Source organism: Stegostoma tigrinum, chromosome 12 (assembly GCF_030684315.1).
Source record: "Stegostoma tigrinum isolate sSteTig4 chromosome 12, sSteTig4.hap1, whole genome shotgun sequence".
In the NCBI taxonomy this organism is placed as follows: domain Eukaryota; kingdom Metazoa; phylum Chordata; class Chondrichthyes; order Orectolobiformes; family Stegostomatidae; genus Stegostoma; species Stegostoma tigrinum.
In genome coordinates, this window is record NC_081365.1 from 7,626,716 (window position 1) to 7,644,631 (window position 17,916).

The 17,916-nt window shown below is 44.9% G+C and overlaps 1 protein-coding gene across 1 annotated transcript; it reads left to right on the forward strand.

Moving 5' to 3' along the window:
- Positions 1–1,470: 1,470 nt before the first annotated feature.
- On the forward strand, positions 1,471–12,960 carry LOC125456793 (lysozyme C-1/C-2-like). The gene is made up of 4 exons (XM_048540201.2): positions 1,471–1,631; positions 8,917–9,090; positions 10,330–10,405; positions 12,737–12,960. The coding sequence occupies exons 1-4, from the start codon at positions 1,502–1,504 to the stop codon at positions 12,798–12,800; spliced, it is 444 nt and encodes a 147-aa protein (XP_048396158.1). The 5' UTR covers positions 1,471–1,501; the 3' UTR covers positions 12,801–12,960.
- Positions 12,961–17,916: the final 4,956 nt, after the last annotated feature.

Genomic DNA, 17,916 nt, shown 5'->3' on the forward strand with positions numbered 1-17,916 from the left:
GTGAGAGAAGAGCAGTTGAGTAGACAAAGGTGTGGATAACAATTTGTCTAGGGCGGGGGGTGGGGGGGTGAAAAGCTGTTAATGGGGACTGTTACTGGCTAGAGATGAGTGATACATAACAGCAGCCTATGTGATAACAAGGCCTGGTTTTGGGGGTTGGGGTAGGTCATGGGCATTGGAGTAAGGACATGGTAGAGTTCAGGCCCTAAAGTTTTGCGGATCATAGAACTCCAACATTATGGAAGCAGGTCACTCAGCCCATCCTGACCCTCCATAGGCCAACCCACCCCCTACCACATCCCTGCATTTCCCACCGGAGACACTGCAGGCAATTTAGCATGGCCAATCCACCTAGCCTGCACATCTTTGGGCTGTGGAAGGAAACCAGAGCACCCGGAGGAAACCCACGCAAACACAGGGAGAACATGCAAACTCTACACGGACAGTCGGTCAAAGCTGGGACCAAACTTTGGTCCCTGGAGCTTTGAGGCAGTAGTGTGAATCACTGAGCCACCGTGCCACCCCAAAATTATCGAACTTGATATTGAGTTCTGAAAGCTGCAGGGTCCCCAAGCTGAAAGTCAGGTGTTGTTCTTCCAGCTTGTGCTGAACTTCGCTGGAACACTACAGCAGGCCTGAGACAGAGATGTTGGCCAGGGAACAGGGTGGTGTGTTAAAGTGGCAGGAAACTGGAAGCTCTGGGTATTTTTTGCTGAGCAGAATGTAAATGTTCTGCACAGCAGTCACTTAGTCTACTCTTCATTTCTCCAGTGTGCAGGGAACCACACTGTGAGGAGTGAATGCAGTAGAGTAGATTCTGAGAAGTGCAGGTGAAGGGTTTCTTCACCTGGAACGTGTGTTTGGGCCCTTGGATACTGAGGAGGGAGGAGGTAAATGGGCAGGTGAGGCTGTGGGGAACTTTGGGAGAGAATGACTAGGATGTCCCGAAGTGAACAGTCCCTGTGGAAGGCTGACAAGGGAAGAGAGGATAACATATGCCTGAGTCAGGCCCTTGTTATTCTGAATGATGTTACACAACTTGATTTCATTGTTCCCAATGATTAAAACAATTTAAACCATTGCCTCATTTCCAATTTTTATTCTCTCACTTCATTTGTACCCTCGCAATGAGATTTTCTGGTGAACATGCTCTATTCCCATCTGTAGAATATCTTCTGTGTAACAGAATATGGGTGCTATTAGCTGCCTGAATCATTCATGACTTTCTCAATGTCTCCACTTTCTCAATGCCTCTGCTCTGGGGCTAAAGTAAATGAAGCCAGGCTGAAAGGTACTTGCTTCATCCCCTGACTTGTCTTACATTGTTTGTTAAACAACTGCTTACCATTCAGGAGTTAGGCATTAATCTAAGAAACACAGTTTACACTTGATGTTTTTCCAAGTTCCTGTTTAATTAAGTTGGTGCAACCGATAACCACAGACACAAGCTTGTATAAAAGTGCAACCTTAACCAGACCTAGACACATCTCCTACCAGGACAATGAAGATCGTTATTGTTCTCAGTGCCCTGCTGATGATCTCCAGTGCCGAAATCCTTTCACGATGTCAAGTTGTTGAAGCTATAAAGGATTCTATTCTGACTAAATTCACCCACTACAGTGTGGCAGACTGTAAGTAATTATTGTCTGTTCTATTTAGACAGGGCCAAATGCTCTTGCAGATGTTGGCTGTGACTTTTCCCTGTAATTCTTTTTGACACTGAGTAATTGCATGTTACATTAGTGGAGCCGGGGGATAGATTAACCTAGCCCAGACTGAGTACATTGATCTTAGCCAAACTTCAGGACTGATGAAGTCAGGGAGAGATCTTTCCTTTTGATCGCTTCCCACCAAGCCCTAACGACATATGCTCGCAGAAAGATGCAGCACAGAAGGGGGCCAGTCAACCTATTGTGCAGCTGTTGGATCTCTGAATTATTTATGTTATTATTCTCATGTCCCATACTCTACCTTCTCCTCCAATTTTCCATCCAGCTCCTTTTTGAATGGTATTATTGATCTGCTCCAGACCGTGAGACATCACTGAATAGGAAAGGAAATTATATCACGAATTTCTCTTAAGTCTGTCACATTTGGAGTTTGGTCTTTCTCCTATTGGAAGGAGTTACTCCTTATTCATTTAATCAAATTATTCATAAATTTTAAAAACACCTCTTGCCTGAAACATCTTTGGACAAAGGAAACTAAATGTTTCTAGTTGCTTAGTTTTTGTATCTCCGGCACTATTTTCGAACATTCTAGTTCACATTAAAACTATTAATCTCTCACACGCTAAACCTTTTGGTCATTTCCTTAGCCTAAGGGCTGCAGACCACAAATGATACAACACATAACTGTGTTCTGGAGGAGAGTCACCGGATCTGAAATGTTAACCCCATTTTGCCTCCACAAAGGCTACCATAGCTGTTTGTGTAGCAGTTCCTGTTTTTATTGGATCATATCAAACACAATCATGCCCTGCTGTGCTGAAACTGTTCACAAGTTGGGAAAGATTTTTTATTTTCTTTATTCAATTACAGGAGGAGGACATCACTGGCCAGGCAGCATTTAGAACATAGAACAATACAGCACAGATCAGGCCCTTCGGCCCTCGATGTTGCGCCAACCTGTGAACTAATCTAAGCGCCTCCCCCTACACTATCCCATCATTATCCATATGCTTATCCAAGGACTGTTTAAATGCCCCTAATGTGGCTGAGTTAACTACATTGGCAGGCAGGGCGTTCCACGCCTTTACGACTCTCTGAGTAAAATTTACTCCCCATCCCTAATTGCCCAGAGGGCAGTTTAAAGTCAACCACATTGCTGTGGGCTTGGAGTCACATGTAGGCCAGGCCAGGTAAGGATGGCAGTTTCCTTCCCTAAAGGATGTTAGCAAACCAGTTTGGTTTCCCCCTACAATTGGCAATCGATTCATGATCATTGTTAAACTTCTAGTTCCAGACACTTATTGAATTCAATTTCCACCATCTGCCATGGCAAGATACAAACCCGGGTCCCCAGAACATTATCTGGGCCTTTGGTTTAACAGTCAAGTGGTAATGCCATTAGGCATCGCCTGATGCTGGAATTGTGAGAAGTTTTAGCGAAGTATAGAATGTTTGGCCCCTACATCAACCTCCAGTTAGTTATCCATGCAATCACTATGTCTGTTTACTTCTACCTCCGCATCGCCCACTAATGCCAGTTCCTCAGCTCAACTGTGAATGAAATCTTCACTTTTGCCCTGTTAACCTCCAGGCTTCATTTTTCTCATGCATTAGGTCTACCATGTTCTAACCTCACTTTAAACTTGATGCCAGCTAATGTCTCCACGTTCACAGTCCATGTTCAAACATATACCATATGCCATTTGTCTATCACCCTCGTGTTAAAGTGGCAGGCAACTGGAAGCTCAGGGTCTTTTTGTGAGAGGAGAACATAGATGTCCTGCAAAGCAGCCACCCAGTCTATGCTTCATTTCTGCAATGTAGAGGAGACCACATTGAGAGCAGCGAATGCAGTAGACTAGATTCTGGGAAGTGCAGGTGAGGTGTTGCTTCACCTGGAAGGTGTGTTTGGGCCCTTGGATACTGGGGAGGGAGGAGGTAAGTAGGCAGGTGTTGCACCTTCGCCGGTTACAGGGAAAAGTGTTATAGGGCAGTGGGGGACATGTTGGGAGTGAAGGAAGAGTGGACCAGGGTGTCCGGGAGGGAACAGTCCCTGTGGAAGGTGGAGAAGGCAGGGGAGGGGAATATGTGTCTGGGAGTAGCATTTTGCTGGAGGTGGCAGAAGTGGCATCTGATGATCTTTTGGATGTGGATGCTGGTGGGATGGTAGGTGAGGATAAGGGGAACCCTGTCGCTGCTGCAAGAGGGAAGAGTACGGTGAGTGTGGAAGTAAAGGAGATGGGTCAGATCTGGTTGAGGATCCTGTCAACAACAGTTCTAGGGACATACAGTCCCCATTAACAGTTATTGTCCCCAGAGCCTTATCATTATCCACTCCTTTGTCTATCCAACTGCTCTCCTCTCTCTTTGGGCTCTTTCCCCACCTATCATTTAACTCTTAACCCCTCTCCTCACCCTAATTTCTGCATATAAACTGACTTTTTCTTAACTACCATATGGTCTGAAGAAAGATCACCAGACCCGAAACATTAATTTTGATTTCTCTTCACAGGCATTGGCCTTGATTTTCATCCCTGTTTTTAAATCCTTATGCAGCCTGGTGCCTATCTCTGTGAATTCCTCCAAACCTATAACCCTCCGAAATGTTCCCGCTGCCCCTCGCACTGTGCCTGAGCCCTTAATTTACCCAGGCTTGGAATTCACCCCCTCCACTCTCTACACTTCTCAAATTCTCCCCCTCACTTTTTCCTTAAAAACCTACCTCTTTGTTGGAGCTCTTGATGATCTCCCTTAATACTTTATTTGATAATGCTGCTGTAAAAATGCCTGGGAAGTTTTATCACTCAAGTAGTGCTGAACGTGTGAAACAGCTTATCCCACAGCCTCTCAGAAATGTTACGGTGCAGAAGGAGATCTTTCTGCACATCGTGTCTGCGCCAGTTCTCCAAATGAGCATCATGACCCTCGAGTGCCTCAGCTGGAGCTGCCTCTACCACACTTCCAGAATGAGCATTCCAGACTTGAACCATCTGTTGTGTTAAAATGGTTTTTGTCAAATCACATTTGCTTCTTTTGAAAGTCATGTCAAATCTGTACGGCCTCATTCTTCATTTTTTTATGAACAAGAACACTTCCTCCCTCCAGCCCATGATTTTTAAAACCTTTATCAGGTCTTCATCTCTCCAAGCATAATAGTCCCACCCTCTCCAAACTACTCTCCAAACTGATGTTTCTCGACCCTGGGAACAATTCTGTTAATTCTTCTCTCTACTCTGTCTAATGCACTCATTTATTTCCTATAATGTGTCACCAAAGCTGGATATAGCATTCCAGCTGAGGTCTAACAAATGTCTTGCACAAGTTCAACATCACCTCCTTGCTCTTCTAGTCTATGACCTCATTAATAAAGTCCAGGAAACAGAACACTTTATTAAACTGTCCCACACCTCAGCTGTCACCTTCAATATATATACACGCAGGCTCCTCTGTTCACACAGCCCCTTTAGAATAGTAATCCCTATTTTATATTGTCATTCAATGTTCTTCACCTTACACTTCTCTGCGCAGAATAACATCAGCCACTGATCTGCCCACACCACAAACTTGTCAACTTCCTTTTGAAATTCTTCACTACCCTCCTTAGCATTTGCAATTCTTCCAAGATTTGATTGTTCTGCAAACTTTAAAATTTTCTAATGCTCACCCAGATCTAGATCATTAATATGAATCATTGAAAGCAAGGGTTCCAATAATAATACCCAGAGCACTCCATTACACATTCTTCCAGGCGTGAAATTTAACCAGGACTCTCTGTATCCTGTCTTTCAGCCAGTTGTGTATCTCCATTGTGACTGGCTCTTTTATTTCCATGAGCTATAATGTTTCGCATAAGTCTGTGTGAGGCACTGCTTCAAAACCTGTCTGGAAGCCCAAATACACCCCATCATCAACATGACCCTCACCGACCCTTTCTGTTACCTCTTTCAATACCTCCAGCAAATTAGTTCATTACGATTTTCCTATCTGGAAATCCTTGCTGACATCTCTGAATTAGCCCACCTCTTCCCACGGGATGAGAAACTCTATCCTGAATAATTATTTCTAGATGCTTCCCACCACAGAAGTGAAACTGACTGGTTTACAACCACTGGATTTAATGTCACAATTTCTTTTGAACAAAATCAACACATTTGCAGATCTCCCCACTTTTGGTGCCTCCCTGAGTCTAGGCAATATTGAAACATTATGGTCATTGTCCCTGTAATTCCCACACTCATTTCCATCAAAATCCTTGGATGCATCTGCTCAATCCCAGTGGCCCATGAACTTTAACTCGCCACAGTCTACCCAAGACTTCTTCTTTATCAATGTTGAACTCTTCTAGGGACAGAGTTCCTACCTCTGCCCCCATGGCCTGGGTAGCAACTACCTCCTTACGGAAGACTGATACATTAGCCATTTTCCATCTGTCCATGTGCAAATCCCCTTTTTGACCTCTCATCACCCCTACTCCTATTTTAGCTGCTCTTTTACTATCGATGTCCCTATAGAACATTTTGAAATTCCGCTTTATGTTGGCTGCCAGTCTTTTCTCTTAGATGCCCTTTGCTTCTACAGCTTCTCACCACGAGCTGCCTTCTTGATCCATGACAGAACACATGCTGCAGATTAAATATATAGAAATACTTAAATATATGCAGAGACTGAGCATCTATAGCCTTCTGTGGTATAGGATTTGGGCAGCGTGATGCCTCAGCGGTTAGCACCGCTGCTGCAGAGCACCAGACCCTGGGTTTGATTCTAGCCTTGAGTGACCATCTGTGAGGAGTTTGCACGTTCTCCCTGTATCTCTGTGGATTTAGTTTCCTCCAAAAGTCCAAAGCTGTGTAGGTTAGGTGGATTGACAATGTTAAATTGCCCTGTAGTGTGCAGGTGCAAGTTGATGGGCTGAATGTCCTCTTTCTGCACGGTAGGAATTGTATGTTGCCCCTCTGAACCTGCTCTATTCTCCTCATTTCTCAATTGTATTCACGATTTGACACAAGCACACTTTTCCTTCTTCATGTGAAGTTGTGAAATCTTGGCAGTTAACTGTCAGATATATCTAACTGATCAAACTCATACAGTATAAACATTATTCTCCCTTTACATTGTTAGTTTTTGCAAATTATTCTGGTGAATGCAAGACAAAAAGATTCAACAAAACAAGTCTTTTCTTAGATAACACAGTGTGGAGTTGGATGAACACATCAGGCCAGGCAGCATCAGAGGAGCAGGAAAGCTGAACACATCTTGCCTTAGATATGGAGCCCAGAGCTGCTCACCATATTCCAAATGTGGTCTAATCAGAACCTTATCTAGCCTCAGCAGTACATCTCTGCACTTGTATTCTAACCCATTTGAAATGAATGCTAACATTGCATTTGGCTTCCTGACTGTCAACTGAGCCCGCCACTTTCTCAGCAGTGTTCAAGTCCTGTACTATTAAAAGATGGCAGGTTTTAATGCATCAAATGTGATATATAAATGATGAGTTGTTGCTGAAAATATCTTCTGCATCCTCAATTGTCATCCTTCCCAAAGTGTAGCAACCAGAAACTGACACAACACTTTATCTGGGGACAAAAGAGTAATTTACAAAGGATTGGTCTGACTAACTTACTTTTACCTCTGCATGTCTCATTCCACAAATTACAGAGCAATTCACAAGTTTAAAAGTAAGTCAGACTTATCTCAAGCTTTCTGCCTGTAAAATTTAAAATCAAGCAGATGAAATGACCACCAACATAGGCAAACATTGTGAAAATAAAACTTAAAACCTTTGTGGAATATGTGTAATTTAAAGGAACAATGATGCAACAAAACACAGAGAACTACTTCATTTCTGAAACAGATGCAAGTTTAACTATGTTTAACAAGTCTGGAATATCACCAGAAAATGTTGGGAGGTTCAGCTAGTCAGTGTAGGATCTGCTGAGGATTTCCAGTCTTCTCTGTTTGCATCTCTGACTTCTCTGCAATGCTCCGCCTGAGATAAAGGCAGGATTGTTTTAGCTGTGATGTTTGTATAAAAATTGATGAATTTCCTATTCGGAACTCCATCAAGGTAATAGTTACAAACGTCCATGAACTAAATCTCTGCAGCAATCCCCATCCTCAAGGGAACAAGAAACAATTAACAAAATGCTCTGGAGAAGAGTAGCATTCGACATGAAACATTAACTTTGCCTCTCTGTCCACGAATGCTGTTGACTTCCTGTGTTTCTCCAGCACTTTCTACTTTCATTTGCAAAATAAAGTTCCATCTTGTATACTGCTCCAGTTCCCTCAATAGTTATCTTCAACTGACTATGGATGGGAACGCCAATATCTTACACTGAGCTCCTAGTTCCCTCTTTCATTATTTTCTCTCATGTGTATCAACTGTTTCTCTATTGCATGCTTGCACCTAATTTACAAGATTTTGGTTTGAAACCAAGTCTCAAATACCAAATCCAGGAGAAGGAGTGCCCTACTGTCAGAGGCACTGTGTTTCGGATGAGACATTGAACCAAGGTCCCACCTACATCCCCAAGGGGAGCAAACAATCCCATGACATTATTGAGTGGCTACAAGAGCAGATCAGAAGCTCGAAATACTGCAACAAGAAATGCTGGCCAGCCAGCAACGCCCATACTCCACAAGCAAATAGAAAAAAAACATTTTTGAGGAAAACTGGCATGCTGTCCCCGATGCCTTGGCCAGTATCTACCCCTCAGTCAACAACACAACAAAAACAATGACCTGATTGTCCTCATATTACTGTTTGTGGGGTATTCTGCTGAGCTCAAATTAGCAAGTTAATAAAATGTGAGGCTGGATGAACACAGCAGGCCAAGCAGCATCTCAGGAGCACAAAAGCTGACGTTTCGGGCCTAGACCCTTCATCAGAGAGCTCCTTTGTGCTCCTGAGATGCTGCTTGGCCTGCTGTGTTCATCCAGCCTCACATTTTATTATCTTGGAATCTCCAGCATCTGCAGTTCCCATTATCTCAAATTAGCAAGTTTTGTTTTTCTGATGTCTGGTTGCTATATAAGTGCAAAGCTTCTTCTCTGTTTCCTCCCTCTCCTGCATTTTGCCTTTAAGTCACATGTGAGCGGTTGAAGTTCAGGAAATTCACCCCAGGATTGCTGCAAAGACAAAATCTGCTGTAACCTGCCTCCAGAATGTGAGGTAAACCGAGAACCACTTTTGTGTTTGTCAGTTGTTCCAAATGAAAGCGTCTTGCATTCATCTTCATTCTAGGGGTGTGCCTGGCCCACCATGAGAGTCAATACAACACAACGGAAATTGGCCATGAGACAAGAAATGGGAAGGCCTGGGCGTCAGAATATGGGATCTTTCAGATCAGTAGCAAGTGGTGGTGTGATGATGGAAGAACTCCAAACTCTGAAAACGGCTGTGGGATCGCATGTAATGGTATATGAGCTGGGACAGTGTCAGTCTCAGAAATACTTATTAGTAAATGCAATTTAAAACAAATGACTATGATGTGCTAGTGAGTAGTTAACCTAGTTTACACTGCACAAAGTTTCTCCCACGCTGGCTTAAACAGGTCAAGAAATCAAACATGAGGTAATATCAGATGTTGGTTGAAGTGACCATCAACCTGCCTTGATATCCTGGCCAACGTTCTCCACTCAGCCATTGAAGCATAGACCCATTAACAGGTTGTTCAGATCATCATTACCTGATATGAAATCCCAAAATCCTGACATATTGCCCGACGCAACTACACTAGCAGTATTGCAGAGAAGGTGCTTGCATGTGAAAAGAGATTTGGTCTTATCCAGCAACATGATAAAGTAATTTTAAAAGGAACAGAACTATTTTCTGTCCTCCCATCTGAGTTACTCAATTGCTGGTATTTTCTACTGAAAGCCATGACTCTTCCACCCTTTGTCCAGACAGAGAATTTAAATCTGGATCTCCACAACATGTGCACACGCCCACACACAAAAGTGCAGCTGTACCTTGTCAACAAAAACCACCCATTTCACAATGTAGAAATTGCTAAACGTCTCAGTCTTTCTAGCCGTGTGTTGGAAAGAAGCTCAATATAACAGGTCAGCTGGTTACATTGGCCATTACTGGTTTCCAGCTTTGCTTTGCTTTGCTCCACAAAGCTCAAATTACACTGCAACATGTGATCAAAGTGGATTCACGGCGTGTGAATTCTTTAGGGAATCTTAAATGATATTGTGAGGCACTACCACTTCTGAACATTGAAATTATACCCCCCTCATTCGCTGCTGTTTCCCCATTTATCACATAAACCCACTTCCTTCCAGTCGCTACCCACTCTGAAATGTTTACCCTCAGTCCCTAAAGTCAAAAGTAACAAGAAGAACACTGGAGAAACTCAGAAAGTCTGGCAGTGCCTGTAGAGACAAAAACTTAATATTTTGAAGCTGACTCTTCTTCACATTACAGTTCTAAAGAAAAGCCATACCAGACAGAAAGCGTTAACTCTGTTTTTTCCTCTACAGATGCTGCCAGACCTGCTGAGTTTCTCTGGCAATGTCTGTGATTATTTCAGATTTCCAGCATCCACACTATTTTAACTTGCATTCAAATATTTGGGACTCTTAAGATCTTGCATTTGAGCTCTTTCTCATGATCGATTCATATAAAACCATGTTTCTTCTCTTAATACAGAGCTGCTGAGTAATAACTTGAAACCTAGCATTGAATGTGCTGCAAAAATAGTGGCCAAATATGGAATGGAGGCCTGGTATGTTCAAGTCTTGATGTTTATCTTTCTGTCACTTTGCGTTTAAGTATTGAGGTTATAACTGTGTGATGGAATGCTGCTGCATCCAATTCAGATACTTTGGTGGTACAATGGGCACACACTAACAGTCAATTATAAACAGGCATTTCGCCTATCAGTGAGAGAGTGTTATAATGAGAGAATGTGATATAGACTGTTCTAGTGATGTGTGTTATAGAGGGTTACACTGAGGGTGTGTTATTAGAATGTTCCAGTGACAATGTTACAATGAAGGTGTTTTGTAGAGTGTCACAGTGAAGGGTGTGTTGAAGAGTTTTATAGTGAGGGTGTGTGTGCGTTTTAGATTAGATTAGATTCCCGACAGTGTGGAAACAGGCCCTTTGGCCCAACAAGTCCACACCACCCTTTGGAACATCCCACCCAAACCCATCCCCCTGTGACCCACACACCCCTGAACACTACAGGTAATTTAGCATGGCCAATCCACCCAGCCTGCACATCTTTGGACTGTGGGAGGAAACCGGAGCACCCGGAGGAAACCCACATGGGGAGAATGTGCAAACTCCACACAGACGATTGCCCGAGGCTTGAATCGAACCCAGGGCCCTGGCGCTGTGAGGCTGCAGTGCTAACCACTGAGGCACCGTGCCACCCCAAATGTTCTACAATGTTACAGGAAGGGTACACTTTATAAATTACGTTACAGTGAGGGAAGAGCATGGTAGGGAGGGCTAAAGCAAGGGGTTGTATCTTATGAGTTGTTTCACAGTGGAGAATGTGTGTCCTTATAGAACATTCTTGTCTAACACCCTCTCCAGTCGCCAACTTGTGACCACTCAGTCACAGGTAAGTGGCCAATTGCAGCTCATTATTAGGTGAGCGATGTGAGAGCATTAGGACAATGTGGCAGCCCATTCTACTGAGGGTCTGGCACAGTTTGAGGCTGTGTCCAAAGTGAAGAGAAATGCCTGGAGGAAAAGCAGTTCTGAATGTTGCAGAATTGTCTTCTCGCTGCATTCGGGTCAGTAGGAAAGAGGCTGCTATTGAAGGAGGTGAAAACATGTTGAAATATTTTTATTCCCCCACCATGACTGGATACTGTATGGTGATTGATTCTGTTGTTACAACTATTCTTCAAGAGAATCGCGGTGACAGTACAATACACCATTTCTCATCTTTCATCCTGTTCCTTAATCCCAGTTCATCTCTTGGGGATTCAAGATTATCCCCATCCTATGCAGCAAGTGAGGTCAATGGTGACCACATCTCCACATGTTGATCAAGTGTTGAGATCCCACTGGGTGTCACTATTTGAGAAAGAGTTATACTGATTGTTAGAGAGTATGCATTGAAAATTGTCGTTGCAATAAATGTGTTCATCATTGAATTTATAGAGAAAGTTTTGTGACAGAGATATTTTCCAGTCCATTAATCTTCACAAGGGAAAACGAGCATTGTCGTGGGGTCTGGTGAAAAAGGAGGAGAATGGGTTTAATCAGAAAGCTTTTTAGCGTCAGAGGTACAGGATAAAGGAAGGCGAGTGAAACAACTTGCTTTGCTCTTATTGAGAACCGACAAGCACATAAGATGCTAAATAGCCTCTTTCTTTGCTGTTGGAAACTCTCTAATTCTATTTGTTCATTGGTATCACAGAAATGTATAGTTGTTTATACTTAGAAGTACAGACTGACTGTGATTTTTGGAGTCAAAGTTTAGTGGAAAGCCTGATATAGTTCAATATGGTAGAATTTTGAGAGCATTCCTAGACATTGAGAAAGGTGATGGCTTAATTGTATTGTCATTTCAATGTTAATCATGAAGCTCATGTCCTGGGGACAGATGATGGAATTTGAATTTAAGATCTAGAATTTATAGTGATTATAGGTTATATAATTCCTAGAATTAAAGATCAAACAATGATGACCATGAAACTACTGATGAATGTTAGGAAAAACGCATCTGGTTCATTCATGGTCCTCAGGAAAGGAAATCTGCCATCCTTACCTGGCCTGGCCTACATGTGACTACAGTTCTGCAGCAATATGGTTGATTCTTAATTGCCTCAATTAGGGAGAGCAATAAATGCTGACCTAGCCTGAGATGCCCACAACTTGTGAGTAATTAGAAAAAGGCACATGCATGGGCAATGATTGCTGTGTGAGCTCTATATGAGTTATTTCACTCTCAGAAAGAGTCAAGACTTTCAGGAGAGGAGAGGAGTGAACTTTGAAGAGAGGAAAAGATTATCCCAACACCTTCAGTCACTAAAAGATTACTAAAGAGTTCACTTCTTGCTGACTGACCTCATGTTTCTGATGCTTTTTTTTGCAGGAGCAGCTGGGTCATAAACTGCAAAGATAAATGGATCGATTATTACACATTCCTTTGCTTCTGATCAGGATGAGAAAATTGTGTAGATCAAACCCTTCCACTTTTAAATATCAGAACATGGAATACTTCCAGTACCTAACTTTGCATTGTTAGGACAGCTGAGTACCAAGTCAATAAAGGTTTTTGTTGCAGTTTATTGAAGTAAACACAAGCAAAAATTAAAACTATGTGTTTTTCTCCATTAATTAATAGAGATAATTCTGGAGCTGAAGGGTTTAAGATGCAATGAAATCTTGATGAATTTGGGATGCTGTGCTAAGGCTTTGATGCTTTCTTAGGCCTGGCGTTGCATGAGACAAAGCATCTGCTTCTGTCTGTTTCCATGACTAATCTTCCTAAAACACATCACTGGTCCGAAACCAGAGCCTGTAGATTAGAGTGAGTCACTCCAAGTCAAACAGTGTGGGCCAGGAGGCTGTCCCCTTCTTATTGCCTTGACAGGCAGGTTGGGAGGATTTCCAGGCAGATAGTTAACATGTTTGACCACATTGCGGCACCTCCAGTGGCCACCAAGTGGAATTAGAACCTGGAGCTTCTGTTCCAGAGGTGAGAGGACCAGACCTACAGAGAAGTGGCACAAGGGCAGTCACTGAAAGGGTGATATGCTGTGATGACTGTGAAGGGTGGAGTGGGTTAATAACCAGCTCCCATTGTGGTTACCACTGCACAATGAGCGTAGTGCTCATTCAGTCATCAAAACAGCCAATTTCTTTTTCGTACTCCCATCAAAAATGAAACAAATAACGGCCACGCATGAATTCTTTAATGAACTGAAAACTACTATTTTTATTATTGTGAATTAAACATATTCTCAAAGCAAGTAGTAACTATGAATTTAAATTTAGTAATTTCTGTAATTAAACAGCTACCGGCCACACAAATGTAGAAAATAAGAGGAGGCTATTTGGCCTTTAGAGCATTCTTCACCATTCAGAATGTGCCAACTGCAGATAGTGATCCTTGAGTAAGTATTCAACTCAGCGTCTTCCACCACTCTCACCTCCTGCTGTAGTAAGAACTCCTTTACAAGGGGCAATGATGCTATGGTCACGGTCTAAACACTGGGGCAGCATGGTAGCTCAGTAGTCAGCACTCCTACCTCTCAGTGCCAGGGACCTGGATTCAATCCCACCCTGCAGTGACTATCTGTCTGGAGTTTGCACATTCCCCCTGTGTCTGCATGGGTTTCCTCCCATAGTTCAAAGATGGACAGGTTAAATGGATTATCCATGGATGATACAAGATTACAGGGGTAGGGTAGGATAGGGGATGTGGGACTGGGTGGGATGTTCTTCATTGTAGACAGAATGGCCTACTTCCACACTGTATTGATGCTACAATTGCTTCAAAACTGACTGGAGCATTCTGTACAATGCTGAGTTCCCCTTTCTTTAGGAAGGACGTGAAGACACTTGAAACTGTAAAAGAGATTTCTGAGAATGGCTTCAGTGATGAAGGTGAAAGCTGGAGTTATTCTCTTTAGAGGCATTTGAGAGGGGGCTTTGATTGCGATAATCAAAGTCAAGAGATGCTTAAAAGGAGTGGGTAGACAGTAGCTGTTTCCATTGGCAGATATCAGATCATAGAACATAGAACATAGAACAGTACAGCACAGAACAGGCCCTTCAGCCCACAATGTTGTGCCGACCATTGATCCTCATGTATGCACCCTCAAATTTCTGTGACCATATGCATGTCCAGCAGTCTCTTAAATGACCCCAATGACCTTGCTTCCACAACTGCTGCTGGCAACGCATTCCATGCTCTCACAACTCTCTGTGTAAAGAACCCGCCTCTGACATCCCCTCTATACTTTCCTCCAACCAGCTTAAAACTATGACCCCTCGTGCTAGCCATTTCTGCCCTGGGAAATAGTCTCTGGCTATCAACTCTATCTATGCCTCTCATTATCTTGTATTCCTCAATTAGGTCCCCTCTCCTCCTCCCTTTCTCCAATGAAAAGAGACCGAGCTCAGTCAACCTCTCTTCATAAGATAAGCCCTCCAGTCCAGGCAGCATCCTGGTAAACCTCCTCTGAACCCTCTCCAAAGCTATTGAAAGATAAAGCATTTTCAGGGCTACAGGAGAAACAGGAGAGGTGTAAGACTCGCTGGGTAGCTCTTTCTCAGAACAAAAGCAAGTCTCTGTAGTGATGATCTGTTTCCAAAATAAAACAAACAGAGTTAAAGAACACTTCCCAAATGTGGGCCAAATCCTGGAGCAAATGATAACATGAGATAACTTCTCATGTTTGCTGCATTTCCTATTGACAAAAGTGCAGACAGCTTTAAGTTGCTGATAAATGTCCGGTTCTGATTCCAGTAAACGGGGATTGGAGTCGTTAAGAATTGATCGCAGTCTGCCATTTCAGGTTTTACAGCAGAGAGCAACACTGCTGTGTGGAAACTCAATCAAGTCCCAGAGACTAGTTTTAAGAAACAGGATTTCAGTACAACACAAGTCCTCCTCCTGGACACCACCCCCAGGCCTCCTACCTTCCCTCGAACTCTTCATCTCCAACTGCCGTCGAGACATGAACCGCCTCAACCGCTCCACCCCTCTCACCCACTCCAACCTCTCCCCCGCAGAACGGGCAGCCCTCCGCTCCAACCCCAACCTCACCATCAAACCCGCAGACAAGGGTGGCATAGTGGTAGTATGGCGTACTGACCTCTACATCGCTGAGGCCAAACGCCAACTCTCCGACACCACCTCCTACCGCCCCCTCGATCATGACCACACCCCCAAGCACCAAACCATCATCTCCAACACCATTCACGACCTCATCACCTCAGGGGACCTCCCACCCACAGCCTCCAACCTCATTGTTCCCCAACCCCCACGTGGCCCGTTTCTATGTCCTTCCCAAAATCCACAAACCTGCCTGCCCTGGTCGACCCGTTGTCTCAGCCTGTTCCTGCCCCACCGAACTCATCTCCACCTATCTGGACTCCATTTTCTTCCCTTTGGTCCAGGAACTCCCTACCTACGTCCGTGACATCACCCACGCCCTCCACCTCCTCCAAAACTTCCAATTCCCTGGCCCCCAACACCTCATTTTCACCATGGACGTCCAGTCCCTATACACCTGTATTCCGCATGCAGATGGCCTCAAGGCCCTCCGCTTCTTCCTGTCCCGCAGGCCCGACTAGTCCCCCTCCACCAACACCCTCATCCGCCTAGCCGAACTCGTCCTCACCCTCAACAACTTCTCTTTCGATTCCTCCCACTTCCTACAGACAAAGGGAGTGGCCATGGGCACCCGCATGGGTCCCAGCTATGCCTGCCTCTTTGTGGCCTACGTGGAACAGTCCCTCTTCCGCACCTACACAGGCCCCAAACCCCACCTCTTCCTCCGTTACATTGATGACTGTATCGGCGCCGCCTCTTGCTCCCCAGAGGAGCTCGAACAGTTCATCCACTTCACCAACACCTTCCACCCCAACCTTCAGTTCACCTGGGCCATCTCCAGCACATCCCTCACCTTCCTGGACATCTCAGTCTCCATCTCAGGCAACCAGCTTGTAACTGATGTCCATTTCAAGCCCACCGACTCCCACAGCTACCTAGAATACACCTCCTCCCACCCACCCTCCTGCAAAAATTCCATCCCCTATTCCCAATTCCTCCGCCTCCACCGCATCTGCTCCCACGATGAGGCATTCCACTCCCGCACATCCCAGATGTCCAAGTTCTTCAAGGACCGCAACATTCCCCTCACAGTGGTCGAGAACGCCCTTGACCGCGTCTCCCGCATTTCCTGCAACACATCCCTCACACCCCGCTCTCGCCACAACCGCCCAAAGAGGAGCCCCCTCGTTCTCACACACCACCCCACCAACCTCTGGATACAACACATCATCCTCCGACACTTCCGCCATTTACAATCCGACCCCACCACCCAAGACATTTTTCCATACCCACCCCTGTCTGCTTTCCGGAGAGACCACTCTCTCCGTGACTCCCTTGTTCGTTCCACACTGCCCTCCAACCCCACCACACCCGGCACCTTCCCCTGCAACCGCAGGAAATGCTACACTTGCCCCCACCCCTCCTCCCTCACCCCTATCCCAGGCCCCAAGATGACTTTCCATATTAAGCAGAGGTTCACCGGCACATCTGCCAATGTGGTATACAGCATCCATTGTACTCGGTGTGGCTTCCTCTACATTGGGCAAACCAAGCAGAGGCTTGGGGACTTCTTTGCAGAACACCTCCCCTCGGTTCGCAATAAACAACTGCGCCTCCCAGTTGCAAACCATTTTAACTCCCCCTCCCATTCCTCAGACGACATGTCCATAATGGGCCTCCTGCAGTGCCACAATGATGCCACCTGAAGGTTGCAGAAACAGCAACTCATATTCCGCTTGGGAACCCTGCAGCCCAATGGTATCAATGTGGACTTCACCAGTTTCAAAACCTCCCCTTCCCCCACCGCATCCCAAAACCAGCCCAGTTCGTCCCCTCCCACCACTGCACCACACAACCAGCCCAGCTCTTCCTCTCCACCCACTGCATCCCAAAACCAGTCCAGCCTGTCTCTGCCTCCCTAACTGTTCTTCCTCTCACCCATCCCTTCCTCCCACCCCAGGCCTCACCTCCATCTCCTGCCTACTAACCTCATCCCACCTCCTTGACCTGTCCGTCTTCCCTGGACTGACCTATCCCCTCCCCACCTGTACTCTCCTCTCCACCTATCTTCTTTTCTCTCCATCTTCGGTCCGCCTCCCCCTCTCTCCCTATTTATTCCAGAACCCTCACCCCATCCCCCTCTCTGATGAAGGTTCTTAGGCCCGAAACGTCAGCTTTTGTGCTCCTGAGATGCTGCTGGGCCTGCTGTGTTCATCCAGCCTCACATTTTATTATCTTGGATTCTCCAGCATCTGCAGTTCCCATTATCACAGGATTTCAGTAGAACCTGTAGCTTTTGGGGTGTTTTTTTTTTTGCAGTAGTCTTCCAGAGGGCACGCTGATGGGTTTCTTGCTGTTTGTGAATCATCTACTTATGATTCAGATTTAACTGTGGGAGGCAAGAGAGGGAAATTTGTTGGGTGACGCAGCAGTTTGTCCTGTCACAGATTATGAGGAGCTGGCTGTTGGCTGTAGGGTGCTATCAGCGC

What these genes read in the sequence shown, in the direction of transcription:
- LOC125456793 (XM_048540201.2), top strand. Translation starts at nt 1,502, where the DNA reads ATGAAGATCGTTATTGTTCTCAGTGCCCTGCTGATGATCTCCAGTGCC. An exon ending in CTGTGGGATCGCATGTAATG is followed by an intron (nt 9,091 to 10,329) that starts GTATATGAGCTG and finishes CTCTTAATACAG; the next exon opens with AGCTGCTGAGTAATAACTTG. An exon ending in AAATATGGAATGGAGGCCTG is followed by an intron (nt 10,406 to 12,736) that starts GTATGTTCAAGT and finishes TTTTTTTTGCAG; the next exon opens with GAGCAGCTGGGTCATAAACT.